At 58.8% G+C, this 27,566-nt stretch overlaps 3 protein-coding genes across 5 annotated transcripts; all 3 read right to left on the reverse strand.

Annotated features, from left to right (window-relative positions):
- Positions 1-19: 19 nt before the first annotated feature.
- Positions 20-11,968, reverse strand: PLIN4 (perilipin 4). The gene is made up of 7 exons (XM_032628162.1): positions 11,882-11,968; positions 11,268-11,415; positions 10,408-10,469; positions 4,410-8,058; positions 4,110-4,297; positions 1,916-1,993; positions 20-1,844 (listed from the first exon to the last, which is right to left on the reverse strand). The coding sequence occupies exons 1-7, from the start codon at positions 11,930-11,932 to the stop codon at positions 1,512-1,514; spliced, it is 4,509 nt and encodes a 1,502-aa protein (XP_032484053.1). The 5' UTR covers positions 11,933-11,968; the 3' UTR covers positions 20-1,511.
- A 3,293-nt stretch (positions 11,969-15,261) lies between these two features.
- On the reverse strand, positions 15,262-23,831 carry PLIN5 (perilipin 5). Of its 3 annotated transcripts, none has more exons than XM_032628752.1 (8): positions 22,825-23,831; positions 21,930-22,011; positions 20,919-21,114; positions 19,906-19,988; positions 19,358-19,538; positions 18,253-18,452; positions 16,640-16,753; positions 15,262-16,298 (listed from the first exon to the last, which is right to left on the reverse strand). In XM_032628752.1, exons 2-8 carry the CDS (start codon positions 21,987-21,989, stop codon positions 15,768-15,770), a joined length of 1,365 nt encoding a protein of 454 aa, XP_032484643.1. In that variant the 5' UTR covers positions 21,990-22,011; positions 22,825-23,831; the 3' UTR covers positions 15,262-15,767. The 3 variants fall into 3 exon arrangements, with proteins under 3 accessions (XP_032484643.1, XP_032484644.1, XP_032484645.1); XM_032628753.1 differs by having other exon boundaries at positions 22,790-23,831; XM_032628754.1 differs by lacking the exon at positions 22,825-23,831 and adding an exon at positions 22,327-22,397.
- A 133-nt stretch (positions 23,832-23,964) lies between these two features.
- Positions 23,965-26,503, reverse strand: LRG1 (leucine rich alpha-2-glycoprotein 1). The gene is made up of 2 exons (XM_032628755.1): positions 26,376-26,503; positions 23,965-25,385 (listed from the first exon to the last, which is right to left on the reverse strand). The coding sequence occupies exons 1-2, from the start codon at positions 26,426-26,428 to the stop codon at positions 24,374-24,376; spliced, it is 1,065 nt and encodes a 354-aa protein (XP_032484646.1). The 5' UTR covers positions 26,429-26,503; the 3' UTR covers positions 23,965-24,373.
- Between the last annotated feature and the right edge of the window lie 1,063 nt (positions 26,504-27,566).

A 27,566-nucleotide genomic window follows, 5' to 3' on the forward strand; every position in this document is an offset into this window, starting at 1 on the left:
CTTTTATTGGCTTGGTTTTCTAGCATCACTGGTTTGCAGTTGTCAAGGGGCCGTCCAGGGACAGAGGGTTTTAAGCCATAGGGTCACCATGAGCAGCGAATATGAATTTGGTTCTGATGGTGCTCCAGGCCCTGCAGGGCTGACGGGGGCAGTGAGCAAGGCCTTTCCAAAAGTACCAGGAGGGATGCTGAGGGCTGTCTGTTGTGGTCGATGTGCACAGGGCGTGGGTGTTGGGGGCTGGCCTCGCTGTGTGACCTGGGCCGAGTGACGCCCCACACTCTGGGCTTCTCTGTGCTCACCTGTCGCTTGGATTCAGATGGGGGATGTGTGTGTGGCGCCCAGCCAGGCACCTGCACATGGCGGTTGCTGGTTAAACGGTGGCCTCGACCGTGTGTCCCCTGTCCTGCCGGTGGCTGAGCCCCTCTGTCCCGGCTGAGAGAGAGGCGTGGTGTGGTTTTGCTCCCTGGGCCTGGCGTACCGCCCCCGCCCCCTGCCCTTGCCCCGTTTGGTTTGGTCTGGTTTGGTTGGATTGGAGGTTGTCACTGAGCTCGGTTTCCATGAACGACTGTTTCCAGTGTCACCCCCTCCGATGGCTGTCCGTGATGGGGAGTGAGGAAGGAAAGGCTCGGGGAAGTTCCCGGACTGGTCCCCGTGTCTTGCCTCGGCCAGCTCCTGTGGCGCAGGGCCCCTTGTGGCCCCTGGCAGCCGTGGTGACCCTCTGGGGAGAGCTGGCCCATCCGTCCCGGGGCTTGGGGCACCTGGTGATTTCTGAGAAGCAGGGCTGCTTCGCTTCCTCCGTCAAGGAGGCGGCCAGATAGGGGGGCTGCAGGCGTGGAAAGGGGGGGCTTGACAAGCCTCAGGCCGCTGGACTTCTGACGCAGCAGCTCCCTCAGCATCTCCCGGGGCCCCGGGGAACAGGGGGACTGGCCCTCTGTTGTCCCACCTTCCCATGTGCAGCCCACCTCGCAGGGCGCCCCAAGGATCCAGGGAGAGCACGGCAGGAAGGAAGGGGCCCTTGTCCAGGGGCTGCTGGTCTCCGGCCTGGAGCACGTGACTGAGACCTGAACGTGTGTTGAGCACGTTTTTCTGTTTTTTTTTTTTTTGGCCGTGCCTTGTGGTTTGTGGGATCTTAGTTCTCCAACCAGGGATCCAACCCGCACCCTCGGCAGTGAAAGCACAGAGTCCTTACCACTGGACCACCTGGAGTCCCTCGAGCAGATTTTGTCACGTGCTCCCTAGGGCCCCATCCCGTGTGAGGGAGCCCCTTTATTCCTTCATCGGCAGCCTCTGGGCCCAGGGACCTGAGAACATCATCTGTGGGGTCCTTGTGATCACCCAGGACCAGGGGGCGCTGCCGGGTGAGTGGGCTGCAGCAGGAAGGGACGTGTACTCACCCCTGGCTCCTCGGCCAGGAGAAGGGCCAGCCGTGCTCAGGGAGAAAGGTGGGGTGCCAGCCGGCAGGGCCCGGAGCTTCCGGGGGTTGGGGCTGGTTTCGGGTGGGGGAGGGGCTCCTACAGCTGCTGCCCATTGGGGTGCAGGGCGAAGGGCCCCACCAGCCAGCTGAGCGGAGGGCTGTGCTGCACGCTCTCCAGCAGCTGCTCCAGCCCCTGCCACGCCTGGCGTACGCCCTGGCGGCTCTGGGCCAGGCGCTCGGCCGGCAGCTCCGCCATGGAGGCGGCAGAGGAAACAACGCTGTGGAGCTCGCAGAGGCTGTGCCGCGCCTGCCTGAGCCGCCACCGGAGCTCGGAGGGGAGGCCCTGGAGGCCGGAGGCCAGGCTGCTGTAGGCCACGTGGAGCTGCTGGACAAGGCTGCAGACCCTGGAAAGAGCCCCGGCGGCTGGCACCTGTGGGCGGAAGGAGGGAGGTGAGCGGGGCTGGAGGGGAGGGGCAGGAGCGCCGGCCCCCTGGTACGCACCTCTTGGGCGCCAGCTTGGCTGCTCAGATCCTGGTCCGGCCACGGCTGCCGGTCTGGAGCCTGCTGGGCCTTCTCAATCTGGAAAGAGCCCAGCAGAGACATGAGGCCTTCTTGGCAGGGACCTCCCCGATACTCCCCCAGGGGCGGCATTCCCAGGCCTGGCCTGGAGCTTCGTGTCTACCTTTCCTGTGGTGTGGTGGAAAGGTTTAGGGCCAGCTGCACCAGGATGGTTCACGTAAAGAGGCAATAATCCAAATTCCTCATGAGGTTGTCAGGGAGCTCAGCAGAACGGCAGGGGCACCGTGTCGCACCCCAGCTCAAAATCCTCCCACGTCTCCCAGTGAGTGGCCTTTGGACCGATCCAGTTCCTCACCGTGGCCTGTGTGGCCTGCTCAGGACACTTGCAACCTCACCTCCTGCTGACATCCCGCTGTGCTCTCTGCTCAGGCCACACTGGCTTCCTTTTGTCCCTCGAGCATGTCAAGCATGTTGTTGCCTCAGGGCCTTTGCACATGCTGCCCACTCAGCCTGAAACATGCTTCCTCTGGCCCAGTACGGTGGCCCCCCCCCCAGGCCCTCCCTGCCAGATCTCTGTGTCTCCTCAGAGGCCTATCACTGTCGAGTTACCATGAGTTTCTTTGTTGTTTATCTCCCACCCTTGGCTGGGAGCTCTGTCAGGACCTTTTTCTCCTTGCTTTTTGGGTCCCTAGCACATAGGAACCCCCCACCCCCATTGACTAATCTTCCTTTGTCCTCCTGAGAGCTCAGCAAGTGGACCAAATGTTGACTCCAACTTTCCATCACCCTCCCAGCTCTTAACCCCGGCGACTCCATCGGGGGGCCTACTAGTCATCTCCAGGTTACCCTGTCCAAGACCAAGCCTTAATGTTCACCGCCCACCCACCCACCCAGGGCATTTCTAGGTGTCCCCTGCTAAAAGTCCCCAAGGCCTCATAGGGTCTTTTCTCTCTCTCACGTCTCACACCTAAGCTGGTAGGTCTGCTTTGGAAACACATCCAGAACCCAACTGCCTCTTGCCACCACCGATGCTACTCCCAAGGCCCCCCTCAGCATTTGCCAGGATTTTTTCAGAAACCTCACTCATTTCCTGGCTCTGGCCCTTGACCCTGGTGGCCTGTCCTCCCCACAGTAGCCAGAGGGATCCCCTTAAATAAAATGTCTGTTGCATCAGGCCAACCCTCAGCCCCCAGTCCTGGGCGCTGCGGGGTGTGGAGCAGCCTCCCTGCTCCCACCCACTCAATGCCAGGAGCCCGCCCCCCCCCCCCCCCCCAGCTGGGTGACCACCACAGACATCCCCAGGCATGGCCCAGTGTCCCCTGGGGGCACGACTGCCCCGTTGAGACCCTTTGGGTTGGAGCAGCGGTCCTCAAGTCGCGGCTCACCACAGACCCCTGGGGCACTGATGGAAAACACAGATGCCTGAGCGCATCCCAGGGATCCCCACTCAGGCAGCATGGCTGGGTTCCTCGCCACCTGCGTAGATGGGGCTGTTCGACACTGACGACCCGTGACCTTGAGAACCTAGAGGTGCTCAGACCTGGGGGTCCATCACCATCTGCATCAGCCACAGACGGGAGGCCACTAAACTTCCTACCGCAGGCAGGTCAGCCCCAGCACCCACAAGGAGCCAGCGTGGCTGTCAGTGGTGCTGCAGGGGGAGAAAGCCTGGGGTGGAGGCGTGAGTGGGGCTGGCGAGAGGGCATGACCCCGCTGGCTCGGTGCTTGTCCCCACGGTGCTGTTCAAGTCACCTTCCGCTGGACCCTTCCTTGCATCACTGAACCCCACCCAGATCGCATCGGTTCCCCCTACCCTGTTAGCGCCTTCACTTTACCCTCCCCTGCCGCTGGCCGCCCTTCTGCTCCTTGGAACACACCTAGCTTGTTCTCAGGCCACTGTCTGTCCTTGCGGTCCCCACTTTCCACACGACTTGGCTCAAACAGACACGCTCCTGCCCTGCCCCTCTCTGCACGACTGTCTTGTTTCCCTCTCTGCAACCCCGTTGGTGGCAAGTATTGGGTCTTGTGTCCATCTTCCTCCCTGGAATACAAGCTCCTTGAGAGCAGACCCGTGACTGAGTGGCCGACGGTCATTGTCTACTAGGTGCTCAGTATGTGTCTGCCGAGTCCCCCGCGTGTGGCTGAGGAAGGCGCTGGTGGAAGGGAGGGCTCTTACCAGCCAAAAGGCGTCCTCGAGCTGGGCCAGCACGTCCAGGGCCTGGAACTGGCCTTGCTGCAGGTGGCTCAAGGCGTGCTCGAAAGCCCGCTGGCGGAAGCTGGGGTCCAAGTCGCCCAGACGCACGAAGTAGCTGCTTTGGTCGGCCGTGGCCTCCCTCAGCCGGGGCTGGGAGGCAGCCAGCTGAGCTGAAAGGGAAGACAGGGTCGCTCAACCCGAGAAGCCCCTCGGGCATCAGGGGCATGCGTTGGACAGACGACCGGGCCCCTGGGAGCTGGGACCAGCCTGTCTTGCTCTCACCTTGCTCCTCGGCGCTCATGGGCTGGAAGATCTCCCCCAGCTCCTCCAGTGCGTCCCGGAGTGTTGCAAAGCCCCGGGCTCCTTCCTGGCCGCAAGTGGTGGCCCCAGGCCCTACGTCATCCTTCTTGCCCAGGGCGGCCTCTGGGGTGAAAGTCACCTCAGCTGACACGAGGCCCTTGGTATTAGTGGTGGCTTTCCCAGCAGGGTCCAGGCGTGCACACAGAGTGTCCGGGGGCCTGGAGACCCCACAGGACTGAGCCTCATGAGGGTTCAGGATGGTTTGTTCTTCATCTGGGGCTCCGGAAGTGGCGAGTCCACCAGAGGCAGCATCCTGGGAAACAGGTAACCAGTTCTGGATGGTTCCGAGACCAGTCTGCACACCTCCTCGGGCCACGTTCCCAACCCTGGAGAGCCCAGTGGACATGGCGTCTTTGGTGCCGGTGAGGACAGCCTTCGAGGTGTCCAGACCCCACTGGGCAGCAGCATTGGCCACATTCACGGCACCAGCCATGCCACTGGAGATGGTGTTCCTTGTGCCAGCTGAAACATTTGGGGTTGTATTCAGCCCAGTTTGCACAGCCCCTGTAGCCACATTCACTGCCCCAGTGAGTCCTGTGGACACTGCATCTTTGGTGCCTGTCAGGACGGTCTTGGTGGTGTCCATGCCAGTTTGGACGGTGCCCTTGGCCATGTTCACTGCCCCAGTGAGCCCAGTGGACACTGCATCTTTGGTGCCTGTCAGGACAGTCTTGGTGGTGTCCATGCCTGTCTGGACGGCCCCCTTGGCCATGCCCATTGCTTCAGTGAGGCCAGCGGACACTGCATCCTTGGTGCCTGTCAGGACAGTCTTGGTGGTGTCGACGCCAGTCTGGACGGTTCCTTTGGCCACGCCCATTGTGCCAGTGAGGCCAGTGGACATTGCATCTTTGGTGCCTGTCAGGACAGTCTTGGTGGTGTCCACGCCCATCTGGACGGTTCCTTTGGCCACACCCATCGCTCCAGTGAGGCCAGCGGACATTGCATCTCTGGTGCCTGTCAGGACAGTCTTGGTGGTGTCCACGCCCATCTGGACGGTTCCTTTGGCCACACCCATCGCTCCAGTGAGGCCAGCAGACATTGCATCTCTGGTGCCTGTCAGGACAGTCTTGGTGGTGTCCACGCCCATCTGGACGGTTCCTTTGGCCACGCCCATTGCTCCAGTGAGGCCAGCGGACACTGCATCTTTGGTGCCTGTCAGGACGGTCTTGGTGGTGTCCACGCCCATCTGGACGGTTCCTTTGGCCACGCCCATTGCTCCAGTGAGGCCAGCGGACATTGCATCTTTGGTCCCTGTGAGGACGGTCTTGGTGGTGTCCACACCCGTCTGGACGGTGCCCTTGGCCATGTTCATTGCCCCAGTGAGCCCAGTGGACACTGCATCTTTGGTGCCTGTCAGGACGGTCTTGGTGGTGTCCACGCCCATCTGGACGGTTCCTTTGGCCACGCCCATTGCCCCAGTGAGTCCAGCGGACATTGCATCTTTGGTGCCTGTGAGGACGGTCTTGGTGGTGTCCATGCCCGTCTGGACGGTGCCCTTGGCCATGTTCACTGCCCCAGTGAGCCCAGTGGACACTGCATCTTTGGTGCCTGTCAGGACGGTCTTGGTGGTGTCCACGCCCATCTGGACGGTTCCTTTGGCCACACCCATTGCCCCATGGAGTCCAGCGGACATTGCATCTTTGGTGCCTGTGAGGACGGTCTTGGTGGTGTCCACACCCGTCTGGACGGTGCCCTTGGCCATGTTCATTGCCCCAGTGAGCCCAGTGGACACTGCATCTTTGGTGCCTGTCAGGATGGTCTTGGTGGTGTCCACGCCCATCTGGACGGTTCCTTTGGCCACACCCATTGCTCCAGTGAGCCCACTGGACACTGCATCTTTGGTCCCTGTGAGGACAGTCTTGGTGGTGTCCATGCCAGTTTGGACGGTGCCCTGGGCCATGTTCATTGCCCCAGTGAGCCCCGTGGACACTGCATCTTTGGTGCCTGTCAGGACGGTCTTGGTGGTGTCCACGCCCATCTGGACAGTTCCTTTGGCCACACCCATTGCCCCATGGAGTCCAGCGGACATTGCATCTTTCGTGCCTGTGAGGACGGTCTTGGTGGTGTCCACACCCGTCTGGACGGTGCCCTTGGCCATGTTCATTGCCCCAGTGAGCCCACTGGACACTGCATCTTTGGTGCCTGTCAGGACGGTCTTGGTGGTGTCCACGCCCATCTGGACGGTTCCTTTGGCCACACCCATTGCCCCATGGAGTCCAGCGGACATTGCATCTTTGGTGCCTGTCAGGACGGTCTTGGTGGTGTCCACACCCGTCTGGACGGTGCCCTTGGCCATGTTCATTGCCCCAGTGAGCCCACTGGACACTGCATCTTTGGTGCCTGTCAGGACGGTCTTGGTGGTGTCCATGCCCGTCTGGACGGCCCCCTTGGCCACGCCCATTGCTCCAGTGAGGCCAGCAGACACTGCATCTTTGGAGCCTATCAGGACGGTCTTGGTGGTGTCCACGCCCATCTGGACGGTTCCTTTGGCCACGCCCATTGCTCCAGTGAGCCCAGTGGACACTGCATCTTTGGTGCCTGTCAGGACAGTCTTGGTGGTGTCCACGCCCATCTGGACGGTTCCTTTGGCCACGCCCATTGCTCCAGTGAGCCCAGTGGACACTGCATCTTTGGTGCCTGTCAGGACGGTCTTGGTGGTGTCCACGCCCATCTGGACGGTTCCTTTGGCCACGCCCATTGCTCCAGTGAGCCCAGTGGACACTGCATCTTTGGTGCCTGTCAGGACGGTCTTGGTGGTGTCCACGCCCATCTGGACGGTTCCTTTGGCCATGCCCATTGCTCCAGTGAGCCCAGTGGACACTGCATCTTTGGTGCCTGTCAGGACGGTCTTGGTGGTGTCCATGCCAGTTTGGACGGTGCCCTTGGCCATGTTCACTGACCCAGTTAGCCCAGTGGACACTGCATCTTTGGTGCCTGTGAGGACAGTCCTGGTGGTGTCCACACCCATCTGGATGGTTCCTTTGGCCACACCCATTGCTCCAGTGAGCCCAGTGGACATTGCATCTTTGGTGCCTGTCAGGACAGTCTTGGTGGTGTCCATGCCCGTTTGGACGGTGCCCTTGGCCATGTTAACTGCCCCAGTGAGCCCAGCGGACACTGCATCTTTGGTGCCTGTGAGGACTGTCTTGGTGGTGTCCACGCCCGTCTGGACGGTGCCCTTGGCCATGTTCACTGCTCCAGTGAGCCCAGTGGACACTGCATCTTTGGTGCCTGTCAGGACGGTCTTGGTGGTGTCCACGCCCGTCTGGACGGCCCCCTTGGCCACACCCATTGCTCCAGTGAGCCCACTGGACACTGCATCTTTGGTGCCTGTCAGGACAGTCTTGGTGGTGTCCATGCCCATCTGGACGGTGCCCTTGGCCATGTTCACTGCCCCTGTGAGTCCAGTGGACACTGCATCCTTGGTGCCTGTGAGTGTGGACTGGGTCATGCCCAGGCCTCCTTGGACCACGCCTTTAGCTGTGTCTACAACGTTGGTCATCCCACACGAGAAGGCATCCTTGGTCCTGGTCATCTTGGACCACACTAGGTCGTTTGTCCTGGAGATGACCTGATGAGGAAGGACATTCGTGATCAAGCAGAGAGTGCTAGACACCTCACTCCCCACCCTTCCCCAGATCTCCACCTCATCCCTAACATGCCCCGGGGAGTGGGACCTTCCTCCCAGAGGCCCAGCCTGCTCACCTCCCACCCCGACATACCTCCCTCCCTGGCTTCCAGGATACAGCCTACTGAGCTCTGTCACAGCACCACGTGGTTCCCCTGACACAATAGATCCCCCACTGCTGACAGCTCTTCCCTAGCACCTCTGGGACCCTCCTTGCTCAATATCCCTTAGCCTTGTGCTCAGTAAGCCATAGACTTACATGTTTTCTTCATCTTGCCTAATCTCTATGGCAAGTTTGAGACAGGTTTCCCCATCACGGGGAGAAATTTGAGGAGGCCAAATGCTTGTTAGCATGAACATATTCAAGTAAGAGAAGGGGATCTGGGTATCTATGTTTAGAAAGGTAATAACTAGAAAAGTAATAACTGGAAAAGTACAGGGCCAAGTATTGGGTTTGAGCCATAGGAAACTGTCGATAACTCGGTAGGTCAAAAATGAGGGCAGTTTCCCTCTTGTTCATCCAAACTGCTGAAGGGCTGTGATGGCCTCAGGGTTGCCACCACCCAGGTTCAACCAGCAGTTTCCTATTTCCAATTCAGGGGTTCTTAACCCAGGGTTAGGGGTGACCCAGGGTGATCCTGCCCCCCCTCCCCTCCAGGGGACACTGGGCGATGTCTGGGGACATCTGTGACAATCACAACTTCAGGGAAGAGGGTGCTCCTGGCATTGAGTGAGTGAGTGGGGTCAGGGATGCTGCTCAACAATCCCCAGTGCCCAGGACGGCCCCACACAGAGGATGACCCGGCCCTGAGTGGGCAAGACGACTGAAGTTGAGAAGCCCTGAAATGTTATTCTCACCACCTGCCTCCTGCCCAGCATCGTCTCAAGTGGGCATCTTGCCCACAGAGACCTGGGTTCAGCTCTTTCCCACACTTGCTGTGTTACCTCAGGCAAGCCACATCCCCTCTCTGAGCCTCATTTGAAGAGTGGCAATTAAAACAGCACCTCCTGGACTTCCCTGGTAGTGCAGTGGTTAAGAATCCGCCTGCCAACGCAGGGAACATGGGTTCGAGCCCTGGTGCGGGGAGATTCCACATGCCACGGAGCAACTAAGCCTGTGCGCCACAACTACTGAGCCTACACTCTAGCGCCTGCGAGCCACACCTACTGAAGCCCGTGTGCCTAGAGCCCGTGCTCCACGAGAGAAGCCACCAAAATGAGAAGCCCGCGCACCGCCACAAAGAGTAGCTCCCGCTCGCCACAACTAGAGAAAGCCCATGCACAGCAACGAAGACCCAACGCAGCCATAAGTAAATAAATAAATAAATAAATAATCCCCTCCCAGCCATTTAAAAAAACAAATAAACAAAAACAATAAAAACAGCACCTCCTTCAAAGATTGGCAGAGAAAACTGAGTCAATGTACCTGAAGCACTTTGCAGGGAACAGGTGCTCCATTAATGCAAGTGAAGAGGGGTAGAGGGGGAGGAGTGAAAAAGTGGGGAGGGGGGCCCTCAGCTGCCGGGGTCCATTTTAATTTGTGCCACAGGGTGAGCCCGGTGGTTCTTTGCCCTCCGAGATGCTCAGCTCTGGCCGAGCTGAGGGCAGAGCGGAGTCGAGGAAGACTCCAGTGTGGGGTGTGTGCTGGGCGGAAGGGTTGTATCAGGGCTCTGTCACCCTGCTATGGCCCTCAGCAGTCTTACATCAGCCACTCCGCTTGCCCTGGCCCTGGGGACGTGGTTATATGGGCGGTCCCCGGTCATCCAGGACCGAAGGTGGATGCATCGTTGGCCACTGTTCAGCCTCTGACTGCCCAAGGTTCAAATCCCATGCTACAATGTCTTGCTGTGTGACCTTCGGCAGGTGGCTTGGCTTCTCTGTGCTTCAGCTTTTGTGTGGGGTTCTATTGCTCCCTTCCTCGCAGGACGGTTGGGAGGCTTAACTATTAAGCAGCACATGTAAACACTGAGCCCAGAGCCTGACACAGGGTGAGTGAGTTACCACTGTTTGGGTCGTAATGTGCTAGGCACAGAACTGGAGTGGGGGTGGGGGGTGTCTGTAGACCGGATGGAGCCTCATGGCGCCAGGCAGTAAGGCAGTACTGCACCCATTTCACAGATGTAGAAACAGAGGCTCAGAGGGGAAGACTGGCCTGGAATCCCACTGGGGTGTCTGCCTGCTCCTTGGCCTATGACAACCCCCAGACAGCAGGAACTGAAACATCCCAGGAGGAGGTACCCAAGGGGAGGCAGAGGCCATCAGACCAGACCAGGCTCTGCCAGCCCCTCTCACCCTGTCTGAAAGCGGCAGCGTCTTCTCAACGCCCCTGGTCGTCTGCTCCGGGTCGGTGGCCACTGTGGGGACAAAAGCCAATCAGGCAACCCAGGGAGGGACACGCGCTGGCATCAGCCACCCTGAAGCCCATTGCACAATCAGTGGGCACAGCCCAAAAGGTCAGGAATGTCCCAGCTGCCCTGCCAGGGACGGCAGAAGGTGACATCCACGGCCATGGGTCTGGCTCCCTCAATCCCCAGGGCGGTCTCCTGGAGCAGGGGTTCTCTAGAGTTTTCTCTGCCTGGGTCCTGGGTGCTGGACGCCCACCCAGGGTGATGCAGGGAGAGGACTCGGGGCCCCGCCCTGCCCCACTCCACCACAGCTGGCAGCCACCTACCGGGCCTGGGTATGTGGAGCAGAAGTCAGCTGCCTCTGGCTCCGGGCCGAGAGCGGCCGCCCTAGCCTGAGCTCCCCATGCACCAGCCCCCCTTCAGGACTTGGAGCTAGGGCTGCCCCAAGCACCCCAGCTGAGCAGGCTGTGTGGCGCCAGGGAAGCTGCTGCCCCTCTCTGGAACCAGGATCAAAATCTTTGATGAGCTTAGACATGCAGAATGCCCAGCCCCTGGTCCACAGGGCGTCAGAAACGGGGTGATGGAAGGTGGACGGGGGGATTGAGAATGTGGGGGGCATTGCTGGCTGTGCCCCCTTGGGCCACTTATATTTATGCCTCAGGTCCCCATCTGGCGCTAAATGAGCACGCCAGCTGCGTGGGGTCTGTTGAGGTGACACAGGCACCTATGAAGCACCCCCAAGATGGGCAGAAGTCCCTGCAGGGGTCCATCTCCAGAGCTCCCGCCTCCATGGAGCTGTCCACTCACCCTCAGCCTGGGGCTGGGCAGTCTCGGCGGCTGGAGCACTTGTGGGATGGGTGACCGGCCGGGCCTCTCTCCCTGAGCTGTGGGCGTGGGCCACCGGGTTCTGGGCAGAACTGAAGCCAGGCAGGGACCCAAAGAAGCTGCCCAGGGTCTGCATGGGGTGAGGGGAGCATCAGAGAGCCCTGGGTTCCCAAACCACCTCAGGCCTTGCTCCTGGATGACCTCAGCCACTCTGAGCCGCAGTCTCCTTGCCTGAGCAATGGGCAGGTTCAGCCTGCCTCCCATGGACAGAGAGAAAGTTCATCCTCTGGGTCTCTCTCCTTTTCCTTCCGTGGCCCACATTTCTCATCTGGGGAAACTGAGGCTCAGAGAGGGGCCGAGGCTGGCACAGGGTAACACAGCAAGGAAAGAACTGAGGCTTGAGTGCATCCTCCCACCCCCCACCCTCCAGCTTGGGACCGGAGGGAAGATTGGCACTGTGGCCTTCAGAGCCCTCCCTCCCCCACACACCCCCAGGAAGCCCCTCCAGACCCCAGGACTGTGGAGGTCACCTTTCCAAGGTTCTGGGGTCTCTCCAGGCCCCAGTTGTGATCTTTCCCTCCCACGCCTGCCCTCACCTTGCCCTTGGGTTTGGGGGGATCCCGGCCTCCTTCATCTTGAGCAGACATGGTAATCCTCTAAGCAGCTGGAAGGGCAGAGAGGGGGCATGAATGGCGGGTCCCGGGCCTCCTGCCCCACACCCATAACCCTGAGCAGTCCCCCGATACCTGCCCGGAGGCCAGCCTCACCCTGGCATTGCTTACCTGGATCGTGTGAGGGTCCCCTGGAGTGACAGGCAGCACAGTTCTGCTCTCAGCTCCCAGGCCTTATAGGGTCTGGGGTGGTGCAGGCCTGGCCGGCAGAGGCAGGCGGCCAGTGGGCCAAGGGAGGGCCCTGGATAGTCACGTGCCTGCCCGCTCCAGCGTGGGCCCCGGGCCCAGCACCTTTCCCCTGCTCTCAGCACTGGGCAGCCTCTGCCCGTGGTACCCACCCCCACCAGGCTGAGTGATTCACGGGCCGTCCTGTACCCTCAAGGCACAGCCTGCACACTCTCGGCCTCTCATTTCCATCTGTGTGATGGGCATGGTTCAAGCCGCTCTGCTGGGCCACCTTGGCCAGTTACCATCCTTGTGCTTCAGTTGCCCCCTCCAGACTCCTCACCGTGGCCCACAAGGTCTTACCTTCCTCCCTGCCCTCATCTCCCTCCCTCTCTGCCCCCCTCACTCACCATGCTTCAGCCACACAGGCCTCCTCTCTGTTCCTCCAAATCTCCAGGCATGGCCCTGCCCCAGGACCTTTGCACCTGTTATTCCCTCTGCCTGGAGCATCTTCCCCAGACACCCACACAGCTTCTTCCCTCACCTCCACCAGGCCTGTCTTTTGTTCACTGCTGTGTCCCCTGCAATAGAACAATACTTGGCACACAGTTGGCAACTTAATAAATGTTCAGCTAAACGGACCAACTCATAGGGTAGTTGTGAGCGTGAAATGAGGTCACGCATGTAACCTGTCAACCCCAGTGCCTGGTACCTAGCAGGTGCTCAACAAACATCAGCTTAGCATTGTCCAGGCAGAAAGAGAGGAGCAGGGTCTGTCCTGAGCAGTGAGGGGACGTGTCACTCTCCAGAAGGGACTTCCCTCGAGAAAGGGCCTAAATACAGACCAAGACAGGACACCAACAGAACTGGAGGTGCCCTAGAAGTGAGATCCAGGCCTGGTGGGCTTGGGCCAGCCGAGGGTGGATTCCTGGAAGAGGCAACCTGTACCTGAGGCCACAGAGCTGGGAAGTGGCAGAGACAGGATTTGAACCCAGATCCAGAGCCTATGTGCCAGCAGGCTGTCTGTGGGTGGGTGTGCAGGCAGAGAAATGACTGCTACGCCCTCCTTGAATGCCCCCTGCCCGCCCCTGGGACAGGGATCCCAGCTGTGTCCAGTTGATGGCTCTGGGTGCTAAGCTGGGAGGAGGGAAGGTCCAGCCACTGGGCCTGATGACCCCCAGGTCGTTTCCTTGGAGCCATCACTGTGTTTGCCAAACAGTTGGGGAACAAAACAGGGGTGTCTCCCAAACTCCTCAGCCAATGCTTCCCAAAGGTGGTGGCAAAGGGGGGTGGGAAACCCAGGGTGTGCCTCTCCCCTCCCCTCCCCTCTCCGCAGGGCTGCCACAGCATAGCAAAGGGGGAGAAACCCAGCAAAAATAACAAAAATGATCATAAACACCGAGTCAGGTCCCTTCCTTCCTCTGCCCACAGCCCTCCAGGGCTCCCACCTCCCTCAGGGTAAAAGCCGAAGTCCTTCCTGTGGCCCACAAGACCCACCCTGTCCCCTCCCTGCCCTCCCCTCCTCCCTCTCTTCCCCTCGCTCACTCTGCTCCAGACACACGGGCCTCCTGGCTGTTCCTCCAACACGCCAGGCCTGGTCCTGTCCCAAGACCTTTGCACCAGCTGCCCTTTGTGAGGAATGCTCGTCCATCTTTGCACATATGTCACCTTTTCCGAAAGGTCTTCCTGGACCCCTCCTCTCCTATTTTAAAAAATATCGTCCTCCTAGAGGGCAGAATTTTTCTGCCTTTTCCTCACTGCCGTGCCCGCAGGGTGCAAGACTATCTGGCACACAGCAGGCGCTATTTAATAACTATTTGTTAAATGAACCAACGAATGAGTGAATGAACGATAGCTTCCACCGGTGAACGGCCTACTAGGATTGAGGGCTGCTACCTTACTCCTACTTTCATACCTGTTTCACAGAGGAGAAAACGGAGGTCTGGAGAGGAGCAGTGGCTTACCCATCCATTTGTAGGCAAGGCAGGGACTCAACCTCAGGGCCTTAACTACTGCTCCCTCCCCCCAAATTCCAGGACTTACCTCATGCTCTTTCCCTCCCCTCAGGGCTGGTCAAACTGATTCTCCAGTGCCATACCTTTGCCTGAGCCGATCCCTCTGTCACCTGCCCCTTCTGTGTCATTCAGCTCATCCTCACCAAGCCTGGCCCTCCAGGAGCCCCCAGCCTTGTGAGGGAAGAGAAGGCAAGGCTGCCTGTGGTTTATGTCCAGGTAGAAAGCAACTTGGAGCCCCAAGAAGGTGGGCTGCAGAGGGTTGGAGCTATCCCACCAGGGGAGAGTCAGGGAAGGCTTCCTGGAGGAGGTGTCATTGGGGCTGGACTTAAGGATGGATGAGATGTAGCTGAGAGATGGGGGGAGTGGGGGAGGCATTCCAGGCACAGCCTGAACAAAGGCCCTGAGGTGGGGGAATGTGCACAATTCAGTGGGACTGCAGCAGTGTCTGTCAGCCCAAGGATGAAACCAGAAGTCCTCAAGTGCCAGGGTGAGGAGCGTGGACGTTTGGTCTGAGGGCAAAGGGAGCCACAGACATTCCCGAGGAGGGGCAGGGAAGTGAATCTAACTGGTGGGAAGTGGTTGGGACTCCCAGAGCCACCCCTGGACCAGGTCCCAAGGAAGCCAGGGAACACCCTGACCTCACCGCATCAGACTGTGCTTTCCCAACACCCTGCCCGGCCACAGGGGAGTTTAAGGGACAGCGAAGAACACGGTCAGAGGACAGGGGGCCCCCACGAGACTGGCCTGTGCCCCTTACCCTGCGTTTGTGTCCCCCATCCTGACCAGTGCAGCCAGAGAAGCCACAGCAAGTTCAGCTCCTACAGGTCCAGTGAGGAGGGCATAGGAGGGGCTGCTCCCCCTCAGCCCCCTCCTCTTGATCCTTTGCAGTTTCCAAGAAATTCATTAAAGTGGGAACAGCTTCCATTCCAGGAACCTACATCTAAATGCTTAACCCGGGTGGGTGGGGCACTAACAGTGGAACTCCGGACAAGATGTCAAGTTGGTCAGGGACGCATCACTCCTTTCAAATTTCGAACCCTAGCTTGTGCCATACGGCTGCACACCTCTGAGGCCCCCAGCACCCCGCCACCGAGACCCACCTCGGCTGGAACAGAGGCCAGTGGCCTTTGCGCAACACGAAGCACCTTTATTCTGGAGAGCAAAACCCCAAACAGCAAAGCAAGTGGGTGTGGCAGGTCCAGCTGTTGAAGCATCTTTGGGGACCCCTCAGTCCAGGATAGACAAGCTGGGGGAGGAAGGGGACACTCACTTTTCAAAACCCCAAACAGAAGCGTGTGCTTCTATCTGGGCAAAACATGCGACTCTCTGGGGAGTTTTGATCAGCTTCTTGGGGTGGGGCAATGCGGGACCACAGCCAATGAATGCAGCTTGGGGCTAGTCAGACCTGAGTTAGGTTCAAGTCCTCATATGTCCAAGGGAAAGACTGGGGAGGGTCTAGTATCAGTGAAGCTGGTCTAGGATTCAGAGTTAGGTCCCCAGCCCCCAACTCTGCCTGGGCCAAGGCCAAGGCATCGTCTAGTAATGCTGATGCATGGCCGCTAGGGGGCAGCAGGGATCTCGGGGTGCAGGACGGCCTCCAGCTGCCTTCGCTGCCCAACGGCCCCATCGGGTCAGAAGTCCAGTTCTGGCATCAGGGTGTGCTTGCGGCGGCTGGAGGGCTCAGGCTCCTCCTCGGGAATGTCCCCGGGGAGGCCCATCCCGTCCCCGTACTGGGCTTGCCAGGCTCTCTGCTGGGCCGGCCAGTTCAGGTGTGCCCAGCGGGGGTCGGGCCCCCCCACGACCTCATCCACCAGGGCCTCCAGGTCGGGCGGGGGCCCGGGCCGCTCCACGAGGATGGGCGCGAAGGGCCCGACCAGCCAGGGCAGGGGCACGGCCTGCGCCACCAGCTCCAGCAGCTCCTCCACGCACGTGTAGGCCCGGGCCACGCTGCCCCGGCCCTCGGCCAGCACGGCCGCCGGCACATCCTCGAAGCAGCTGGCGTCGGCGAAGGCGGCCTGCAGGGCGTCCACGCTGCGCCGCACCTCGGCCACCTTCTCCTGGGCGCTGGGGGGCAGGCCCCGCACGCTGGTCTCCAGCGCGTCCACGGTGCTCTGCAGCTCCCGCATCAGGCTGCGGGACAGCACCAGGGTCTCCAGCTCTGCCTGCGGGGGACAGGGTGGCGGGGGGAGAAGGGGGAGTAGGGGGAGTAGGGAGAGTAGGGGGAGTAGGGAGAGTAGGGAGAGTAGGGAGAGAAGGGAGAGAAGGGAGAGAAGGGAGAGAAGGGAGAGAAGGGAGAGAAGGGAGAGAAGGGAGGGGAGGGGCCTGGGTGTCCCGGATGGACCCCCAACAGGACCCCCGCCCTGCCTCAGTTTCCCCACGGACTCTCCAACCAGCTGACCTCAGTACTTGGTTGGAGCTGGCTGGAGCCCCGCCCCTGGCAACCCCTGGCAGATCCAGAACCCCTCCCACGCCCCCCCAACCCCCCTCCTCCACGCCATCTTACCTGACTGCGGCGGCCGTTCTCTGGGGAGTGCTGGCTCCAGCCCTCCCACAGCTCATGCACCTTCCCAGGGTGGGCTGGGGTGATGGGCGTCACCCCGCACTGCATGTGGTCAATCTGTGGGGACAGGGACCATAGTAGTCAGAACTGGAGGATTTGGAGTGTTGGGGGAACCAGGACCCTAGCGTGGATCTGACCTCAATAGGCACTTACAGAACACCCACTGTATGTAAACCTTCCGTGCCTACTGATCCAGCCTGGCTGATCTGCCCATTTTCTCCCCTGCCCGTGGCCAGACCTGAGACCTGTGGTTCCCCTGAAACTCAGACTCACTGCCGGGTTTTGCCCATGCTTGTGCCTCTGCTAGGAACACTCTCCTCTCCATCCCATCCCGCTGCCTGGTTCACTTCAGTTCAAGTCTCACTGTAGACATCACCCACTCCAAGAAGCCTCCCTTCCCCGGCTCCTGGCTGGGTGGATCCCTCCTCCGGGTCCCAAAGAACTCAGCATGCTCTCCCATCATGACCTTAGTCCCCCTACTGGACTGTGCGTGTCCTGAGGGGGCCACTGGGCCTTCAGTGCCTAGGAGAGGGCAGGTATTAGAAGATTAATAGAAATAAACTGTGATCCACACAGTAGAACACAGTCTGACCTCCGTATCCGCGGGCTCTGCATCTGCGGATTCAACCAAGATTCACAGTTGGTTGAATCTGTGGATGCAGAACTGTGCCATTTTACAGAAGTGACTTGAGCATCCTCGGATTTTGGTATCCGTGCGGGGTCCTGGAACCAATCCCTCGCAGATACTGAGGGATGACTGTTATTCAGCCTTAAAAAGGAAGGAAATTCTGAAACACGCTACAACATGGATGAACCTCGAGGACACGCTGCTCAGTGAAAGTAGCTCACTCCGGTGCTCACAGGCGCCCTCTGGTGGCTGCTTCAGGAAGGACAGACTGTGGGGACCAGGATGAGAAACCAGGACCATGGTTGAGTAATCATGACTGGACCCAGGTGGAGCAAGAGGAAGGAGTAGATGTAGGCGGGTTCTGGGTAGACTTTGAAGGTAGAGCCAACAGTACTGGCTGATATGTCGGATGTGGGACAGGAGGAGAAGAGGGAAGTTGAGGGTGACTCCCAGGTTTTGGCCTGAGGCCCTGGAAGGACAGGGCTGTCATCAGTTGAGATGCAGCAGGAGGTTAGGGGCGTCTGAACTCATCAAACTCAGAAAACAGCAGCTGTTATGTCCCTCTGGAGCAGGGAGCGATGCACAGCGGGGAAAGAAGCTGGGTTATCAGCTAGAACCTAAAGGCTGGGAAGATTGTGATTGGTGATGGGAGAGCCCGGGAAGAGGTACCTTCACTCTCTTCCTATCCATCTTAACCGCCTATAACTTCCCCTCCTCCACAAAACCTCTTCCTGCCTCCCCAGGCTGAGCCTTGACCCCCACTGAATGCCTCCAGCCCCGGGTCCCTCCTCTGCCCCAGCCCTGCACATACACGGTTCCGCCTCCCCCTTTCAGACTAGCAGGGGACCAGGTAGTCCGCGGGCACTCAATCCACGCATGCTGGCCGACACCACGGGGTGGGAAAGGGGGGCAGGCAGAGGGCTCTCACCAGCTCCAGAGTCTCCTGCAACTGGGCCAGCGTGTCCTGGGCGTGGTGTTTCCTCCGCCTCAGTTTCCCCAGAGAGTGCTCGTATGCCAGGTGGCGGAGCCGCGCCGACAGGGAACCCAGGCGTACAAAGTAGCCCTGATGTCTCCGCTGCTCTTCCACGGAGCCCACTTCCGGGCCCTCAACCTCAGCTGCCAGCGCCGCTGGAGGACGGGATGGGGAGGGGAGTCAGCGTGGCCACGCCCTACGCTTCTGGGTGGACACGCCCATGGGCTCCCACAGCTTGTATATTTCCCCTCTACAATATCAATTCATGCGACCGTCCCCAAGCCCTACGATGTAGGCACTATTATTAGCTCTATTTACAGATGAGGAAACCCAAGGTAAAGAGAGGTGAAGTCCCACAGGGTGCAAGAGGCCGACCTGGGATTCGAACCCAGGCACTCGTAACCACTTTACTGACTGCCTCGGTGCGAATCCCGGGTCTCTTTACCTTGATTTTCCTCACCTGTGAATGGAGCTTATAATAATGAAAGAGTCACTTACAAGTGTTTGGCCCACAGAAGGTGCTTCAAAAATGGCTCACAGCCTTTCTGTGAAGGAGGGGGCACGCCCCATGTTCCTCCAGTGCCATAAAGCAGGGTTTGGAAGTCAGATTGTCTCTCCAGGGTCAACGGACTAGATGCAGAACACTGGAGAATGGTGGGGCTCAAGGGAACCACATAAAGGGGAGGACGCCATTCAACCCAAATATCTGATTTTCCAAGGCAAGTTAGAAATCAGGATTTGTAGGGCAAAACCTGATTTTTAAATGCATGTGATGAATTAAACCATTTTAAAGGCATTGCACAGGCCAAATACTGCAGTATGGAGGGCCACCAGCTGGAGGCCATGGCCCTCAAGTCTATAAGCCCCATATACTCTCGGGGCTCTGGGCAGTCAGATTTCTAGTAGGATGTGGGTTGGGGGAGGTCAGGCCTGGGCTGGAGCTCCATGTTCCCTACTGATCTGCTATGTGGCCTTGGGTGAGGCCAGGACCTCTCTGATCCGTAACCTCCAGGGATGGGTAGGAGGATTCAGAGGCGAGCGGGGAGGGCTCTGGCCTTACCAAGCTCCTCCTCAGTCATGGGCAGAAAGTGGTCCACCAGCTCCTCTGACTTGCCCAGCACTACGTCCACGGCGTGGCTCATGGATCGTTTCAGCTCCACACTCCAGCGGCGGCCTTGCCGAGCCAGGCCTACCATGCCTGTCACGCCACTAGCCACCACGTCCTTGGCCGAGGTCACCACCTGGCGGAAGGGGCCCAGCTCCAGTTGCTGTAAGTCTCCGGCTCCCTTCCCCTGCCCCCAGCTCCCTGAGGCTGCGAGGCAAGGACCCCTGGCCCCTGTTTGGCTCTGGGCCACAATTTCCCCTCTTATAAAATGGAGGAAAATCAAATCTTCCTCAGGGGGCTGAAGGGATCCCCAGCACCAGCTGGCACATATTATGTGCTCAGTAAACACGAGTGTCAATTATTTTCATCTGGTGGCTGTTTTGTTCCAGTTGACCAAAGCCTGACTGGGTCCTGGAGTCCAGCTGGCCCAGGTGTTCAGGCTGCGTTTCTCGCTGCCACCTCCACCCCCTACAGCTTCCCCACCATCTGGTGGTGCTGGGTACCGTCTCTGAAGGTTGCTGGAGAAAGGGCAGCTTCTCCCCGAGCTTGTCCAGGCCCCTGCAGGCGAGATCGTTCACTGTGGCCACTGGAGACAGAGAGGCAGCGAGCGAGAATTGGGGAGATGTCAAGGGAGAGAGGGACACAGGGACATAGAGGGAGGGGATGCTGGAGGGAGAGGCAGAGAAAAAAGGAGACATACACACACACACACACGGAGGGAAAGACAGAGGGGGCACCTGGCTGGCCCCCTGCAAGGGGCCGGGACCCTGAGTGTGTGGGTGAACCACCAGGCTGGACCCTGTCTCTCTGCCCTTCCCACCTCCGCCCTGCCACCACTGCTGCCAGCACCAAGGTGACTCCTCACCCATGTCCAGCTCAGACGCCCCAGCGAGCAGGCTCAAGGTCACACAAGCAGGCTGAGAAGGAGGCAGGCGAGGCCCTGGGCTGGGACCCTCAGGTGATCCCCTTCCTCGGTCAGATGCGAGGCCGAGGGTCTCTCTGTCCCCCAACCCCACTGCTAGGTTGGACCCCCTAAGCTGGTCACAGGCTCAGGACGGGTGGAGGAAGGGGCAGACAGGGGAGGGAGATTGGGCAAGCAAAGGGACCCAAGGCACATCAGGCTAGCCAAAGGGAGGAGGACAGTGAGACAGACAAGATGGGGACAAAAGGAGGGGGGGCGCCCAAGGAAACAGCTAAGGGCAAACGGGCAGGTGATCAAACTACAGAAGGACAATAAGCAGAGACAGAGGGCACGAGGGATGCAGGTAGAATGGGGGACGGGACAGGCGGAGAATGGAGGGTGAGATGGCACAGGCGGAAGGACCAAGAGAGGGGATGACGCAGGTGGATGGGGGACAGGCAGGTGGACAGAGTAAAGGCACACAGCATAGGTGAGACTGCAGAGGGACACCCGTCTCAGGGGGTCCACTGCAGCAGCTGTCATGCAGATGGAGCATGAGAGGGTGGGGCAGTGGGGCAAACCACAGGACCCAGGACTCTGGCCAGGGGGACTCACGCTGGGGCTGCAGGTGGCTGAGCAGCGGCTGGGCGTGGTCCAGGGCACGCGTGGTCAGGCCACACATGCAGTGCTCAGCCAGGCGGCAGGCGGAGCCCAGCAGCGGGTGCCTGTCCTTGGCGGCGCTGTAAGCATCGGAGACTGCAGTGCACGTGGCCCTGACCAGGGGCAGGGCCGCCACACGCTGCACCACGTTCTGCAGGAAGGGGTGGCGTCAGAGGGGTCCCAGGTGGAGGGGGGAGCTCAGCCACATGCTAGAGAGCCCACTCACCCTCTCTGGGCTGGGACGAGGGGCAGGTGAGAGGGGTGGGGGGGACGTATATTGAGCGCAGCTGCGCGCAGGCAATGGACACCCACACCGAGGTGCGCCTAGAGCTCCTGTTCTCAAGAGCATACACAGAGCGGGACCGGTTCTGAAAGACTCAGCCTCCTTGAGGGAAGAGCCATTAGTGTCTGGTCATTAAGGGCACAGCCTCTGGAGCAAGACCACCTGCGTTCAGTTCTGGTTCTCCACTTCCAAGCTGTGTGAGCTTGGGCAAGTGCGTGAACTGCTCTGTGCCTCAGTCTCCCTATCTGTAAACTGGGTTTCTAGGGCTGTGATGGGGATTCAAGGAGTACAATATGTGAAGCGCTCGGAACAGTGAATGATGCAGAGTATAGGCCGTGATTGCTATTATTATTGTTGTTGTTAAGAGTGCCATGATGGTGGACACAGAAACAGAGAGATACAGGTAGAGACCCAGAGATGGGAGTGGGAGAGAGTTGGGCAGAGGCCAGGTAAGCTGGCTGAGAGTGTCTGGAGAGACACACCCCAGAGACACACCCTTCCCTGAGCCTCACTTTGCCCCTCTGGGAAATGGGTGGAATGTGCCTCCCCCAACCACGCTCCAAAATGCCCTCAGAGTAAGGTGCTCGAAGCAAGGGCAGGGGGACCCAGTCTGAAACTGTCCCAGGAGGAACTGCCCACCCCCTCCTCCCGTGCTGAGCTCCATGGGAGGTGCAGCCCCTTACCTGCTGGTCCTGTTCCCACAAGCTGGGTCTGGGGGCCTGAGCCGCCTCGTCTTCTGACATACCGACTGCAAACAGGGTCACCCTGGGGGCAGGACAGAGTGATGGGCCCTTGCACGCCAGCCCTCCCAGCTCCCACCCAGGCCCTGGGTTCTGTCTGGCTGGGCTTGGTGACCTGGTCAAGTCTCCTTCCCTCTTGGGGCCTCAGTTTCCTCATATGCAAAATGAGGTAATGATAATGCCTACCTCAGAGCGCCCTTTTCAGGGACAATGCATGCACAGGGGTCTGCACACAGCAGGTGCATAGTAGAGAACCTCGGACAAAGTGGAGGCCCTGCAGTGTGATTCAAAGCATGGGCTCTGGGCAGAAGAGACACCTGAGTTCGAGTCTGACCATTACCTGCTGTGTGACTTTGGGCAAATGCCTTCACCTGTGTGGGCTGTTGCCTCCGTTGCAGTTAGGGAAGATCCCTGTTGCCCTGGCCCGGGATGGAACCGTGCAAGCAGCCCCCTGCGGGGGTGCAGGTGGTTGCCGCAGAATCCCAGTAAACCCACAGTCCAGTCTGATATACAGGGAAACTGAGACAGACAGTAGGTCCATGGTGGGCCCAAGGTCACTCAGCTAAGTAGACTCAGAGCGGGACTTCGACCTCAGACTCCCCGTCTGCAGTTCTTCCCCCGTCCGCACCCAGCGCCCTCAGAACCCCAGTCCTCTCCCAACTGGGTCCTGAGCTTTTGCCAACTGGGCCAAGGGTCTCAGCCACCCGCTCCGGCCTGTCACACCACTCCTCTCCCCAAGCCGCTGGGCTCTCGCCCTCCCGCCCTCCCACCCACCCACCCACCCACCGCGCCCCCGGGCCTACTGGGCACTCCTGAACGCCGCCTGCGACGCACTCACCCGGGCGCGTTCAGCTTCAGCCCCGAGGTGCTGCGGCAGACCCCAGACCTAGACTCCAATCTCCGACCCGAGCCTTCCCCGCCCCCCTTATAGTGACTTGGGGGGCGGGACCTTCGGGGACCGACCAATAGGGAGAGGCCTGAGGGGGCGTGCCCTGGGCGGGGCTCCGGGGCCCCTCGCCCTACCCAGGGGCTCCCAGAGCGCCCCGCGGTTGCTATAGCAACTTGGGGACGCTCTATGCCAAGGATTGAGTTACTTTCCTTGGCTAAGTTTGACCACCTGTCACCCTCACTGCTGTTGCCGCAGAGACGGTGGAGAGCGATCACAGCCCCCCACCGCTTCGCCCAGTGACCTTGGGCAAGTCCTCACGGTCTTTCTTTTCTTTTTTTTTTTTTTACGGTCTTTCTTTTTACTTTTTAAAACCTGCCGCTTAACTAAGCCGGAAGACAGGCCGGCCCATTCACTTGGATCCCCATTTTACAGATGAGCAAGCTGAGGATCAGAGTACTTAAACCACTTGCCCTGGGTCGCCTAGCGATTGAGGAATGTGATTCAAACACAGCTCTGCCAGACTGCAGAACCCTGGCTTTCATCACCACACCTGGAATGACCACCAACGTGGGCATGACCCTCCTTCCAGGGAGCTGCAAAAACCGAGCATGCCCCAAACATCCCAGGGTCCCCCCAGTCTGACCTCGACCCCCACCATGCCCAACATTGTGTTGGAAGGTGGCCCCGAGGTTCTGGAGCTGTGAAAACACAGCCCCCAGGGCCTCTGCCTAGCTGTTCAGCCCCATCCAGCCTGCCCATGCTTGTCCTGGGCAGCTGCTCCCCTGGTTATCACAGGCCAGCATGAAAAATTGTTTGGAGCCCTGAAGCAATCTGGTTTAATTTAAACCTTCCCCAGGACACAAGCTCTGGAAGGAATCCACTGGTAAAACAACACCTTGGGCAATGGTCAGGGTTTTATTACCAGTTAAATCCAAGGATGGGGAAAGGGGGAGGAGCAGACACAGCCGTCAGATCCCAACTGCTATCGATTTGGGATTTCATGGCATGCCTCTCCTTTCCTTCTACTTCATTCTGGAGACCTAGGAATTCGCCTTGGGAGAATGCAAGGAACACAGCAAATATATCCAATTCTGTTCAACAGTTATTTATTAACCCCTTCCAGTCTGACCTCAAACCGAGTGATGCCGAGTAAGAGGGAACCCAGCCCCAGGCCCTGCACTCAGAGAACCCCTGAAACTGGGGGAGACAGAGCCAGATTGAGCCAACCTCAGTGTGTCCAGGACAGGTTGGAGGAGCCAGAGACCAAGAGACCCGGGAAACAGGGGAAAGAGATTTCTGGAAGAGGATACAGCTTGAGCAGAGGCAAGGAAGCAGGAAGAGCCCGAGGTGTGTTTGGGGCAACGTGGGCGAAACAGGTCCCAGCAACCATGGGAATCCCAGCCTCACCCTTAGAAGGTGGGATTATTTGCTAAGTGGGGTTGCGGCATCCTGCCAAGCCTTGCCTCTCCACCCCCCCCCCCCACCGCAGCCCCAGGCTTCAAGGGGACCTGGCCACCACTAGGAGCATCTGGCCCTTCAAGGCTTTAGGGCCAGCACAGCGTGTGTCATTGCGGAAGAACATCTTGCCTTCGTTGGCCACCAGCCACTCAAAGAGGTCGTCCAGTTTCCGGTCGCAGATCCAGGGATTACCTGAGAGGTCAAAGCCGTCCTTCATGTTCCCGGCAGCCTTCCCCAAGGACATCCAGAGCCCCTCAGGCACCGTGGTCAGCAAGTTGTTGGAGAGGTCCAGCATGTCCAGCTTCTGCAGACCTCGGAAGGCGCCGGCTGCCACCGTGGCCAGCCTGTTGTCGTTCAGGAAGAGGTAGCGCAGTTTTGGCTGGTGCGCCAGGAGGCCCTTTCCGAGCTCCTGCAACCTATTGCCCTCGAGGTGCAGCCGTTCCAACCTCAAGGGGCCGCTCAAAAGGTCAGGGGGCAAAGTCTGCAGCTGGTTATTGCCAAGGTCAAGGATGAGCAGGTCGGTGAAATTGGCCAGCAGCCCAGGGGGCAGTGTCTGGAGCTGGTTCCCGGATAGGTCCAGATGCCGCAGGGCTTTCAGGCTGTGCAGCCACGAGGCCTCCAGAACTTTCAGCTGGTTTTCCTTCAGCACCAGGGTGTGGAGGGCAGCTGAGACCTGGAAGAGGCCAGGAGGCAGCCGGGTCAGGGCGTTGCGGGTCAGATCAAGCACCTTTAGCTGAGGTACAGGCAGCAGGAACTTGGCGGAGAGGTCCTCCAGCTGGTTGCTGGAAAGGTGCAGTTCCTGGAGGTTAGGGATGCCCTGGAGGGTGTTGGCAGGCAGCTGAGTCAGGTTGAAGAACTCCACGGCCAGGTAGACGGTGTCAGCTGGGAAGTAGTGGGGGAGTCTGGCAGGTGGTTGGCAGGAGATGGAGCTGCCGTTACCCGAGTGGGACACCAGGCAGGCGTCTGGATTTGGGGTGACCCCCTGGGCTGAGACCACAAATAACAGCAGCAGGAATAGGATTCTAGAAAGATGGGAGTCCCAGCCTACTGGGCTGCAGGCAATGACAGAAAGTGCTTAATAAGTCAAAATAATGATATTATATACCCAGCAAAGTGAAAATATACCCAGAATCTGCCCGCTTCTTCCCATCTCTACTTTCACCCGGCCTCATTGCTGGCCTGGACTAGTGTAGTAGTCCCCTCCTCCTCCTCTCCTGGCTTCCACCCTCAACACCCCCCCACACACACACACAGCTGCCAGAAGTAGCTCCTGTTCCAGGAAGAATTCTATGAAACCTGAGTTTCTTAGTCTGACCGCTACATACTACCCTTCCCCATTGTCAGCCCAGCCCCAATGGACTATTAATTATTTGCAGTCCAACTTGCTAATTTCCTCTGCTCTCACTTGTTTTCTGGGTCATTTCTTGTCTCCCTGGCTCCACGTTTTGAAGGCAGAGCCTATGAACTCTTACTCGTCCTGCAAAACCCCAGCTCCAATGGCCCCCTTTCCACAAAGCTTTCTCTGACCCTCCCAAGCAGAATTCTCAGTTTCCCCCATCTGGGCTGCTCCTCTTTCTGTCTAGCCCTGTCTAGGTTATCTGTGCCCAGCCCCATCTTGCTCCAAAGTTCTGGACTCCAGATACAGACGGGACTCTGAGCATGAAAAGTGCATCCTGCCTCGTACAGGTCTGGAGGGAGGCATTTGGTTTTGGGATGGCGAGATTTACAGTTGGTACTGGAACCCTTCGAGAGCTGGGGCTTCTGTTCCTCCCGGTCCCTCCAGCAGTAATGCCCTAGCCCAGCAGCCCTAGAGACCACCTGAACATCCTTGGTTACTACAGCCCATGGACCACCTGGGCCTTCTGCAGGGAGTGTGTGTATGGGAATGAGTCTGTCCATAGACGTAGCCTGAGTGTCAGTCTGTTCCAGCCTGCAGGCCTACGTCTGGCCCCGTGACTTCAGTGGGTCAGACGGAATGTCCATGGATCTCTGCACTGCCTGGTGTCCGGGGCCTGCCCAGGGTGGGCAGGGTGGGGACCTACCTCTGTTTTCGCTCTAGGCTCCAAGAGGACATGGCGGCCTCTCTCTTTTCCATCCAGGTTCCCTTGGTCTGGCAAGGTGGCCTTATACCTGCCTGGGCTGGGGACAGGGGCACCAGCCATTGGGAAGTCTCCACCCACATCCTGTTCCCGTTAGTGGCTGGGCCTGAGCCAGGCAGGGGAAAGGGAGGGGTCAGGATTGCAAAATTGCTTCCTGGCAGAGGGAGGACAGAAGGTGGGCTGCCCACTGCCTTCTCGACCCTGTTTCTACCTAGTTTTTCTTTTCCCTGAGTCCTGCTTTTGGGGAGTGGGTACCCAAGAGTCTCTGAGGCTGAGTCCCCACTTTCCCCAATCTAGGAATCAAGGGTCAAGTTTGTAAGGCGCCAGTCTGTCCTGGGAGATGGGGACAACTCTTTGAGCAAGAGGTACTATTTATAATAAATTTGAGCAACCAGGAAGCTCAGTGAAGAGAACAAAAAAACACTTGTCTTATATTCATAACATATTCTTATATTTTTTTAGTAAAATAATTTTTAAAAAGAGAATTCAAAAGCAAGTGATGCTAAAAGTCTCCACAGTCTTTGAACAATGGTCTGGGAGGGACTAAACCTGGTTCTGAATCCCAGCTCTCCTGTGACTGCTGTGTTTTGTGAACTTGGGCAAGTGGCTTAACTTTTCTTGGCCGCAGTTTCCCTATCTGTGAAGCTGAACTCGGTCTCCGAGAGCCCCTTCCATTCTTTCTTTCTTCAGCTGAAGCTGATGTGCTATTTGTTTTGGACTTTTCTCATCTCCTAATAAGTGCATCTGAAGCCTCACACTTCCCTCTGAGAACTGTCTGACTGCATCTCACAGGTTTGGCTATTCAGTGCTTAAATTCTTGTTGAGTTCAGGTGTGATGTATTATCCTTATCCGCATGCCTGGCTATGGCCTCTTTTTCCCAGCCCAATCTCTGAAGGGTTTTGTCCCTATTCAGCTGTGAGGATGACTAGGCGTTCTGTCTTAGTGGACATACAGGCTGAGAGGGAAACACACAGGCTGGCATAGACCGGCACAGATAAAGAAAGACAGATAACCACCTGCGTGAAATACACGGACGTACATAGTGACCAAGAGACAGGGAAAAACACATAGACCCAGAGACACAGAAAGGGCAGGACACACAGGAGAGAACAACATATCTGCAGAGATGGACA

The sequence above is a fragment of the Phocoena sinus genome, chromosome 3, assembly GCF_008692025.1.
Source record: "Phocoena sinus isolate mPhoSin1 chromosome 3, mPhoSin1.pri, whole genome shotgun sequence".
In the NCBI taxonomy this organism is placed as follows: domain Eukaryota; kingdom Metazoa; phylum Chordata; class Mammalia; order Artiodactyla; family Phocoenidae; genus Phocoena; species Phocoena sinus.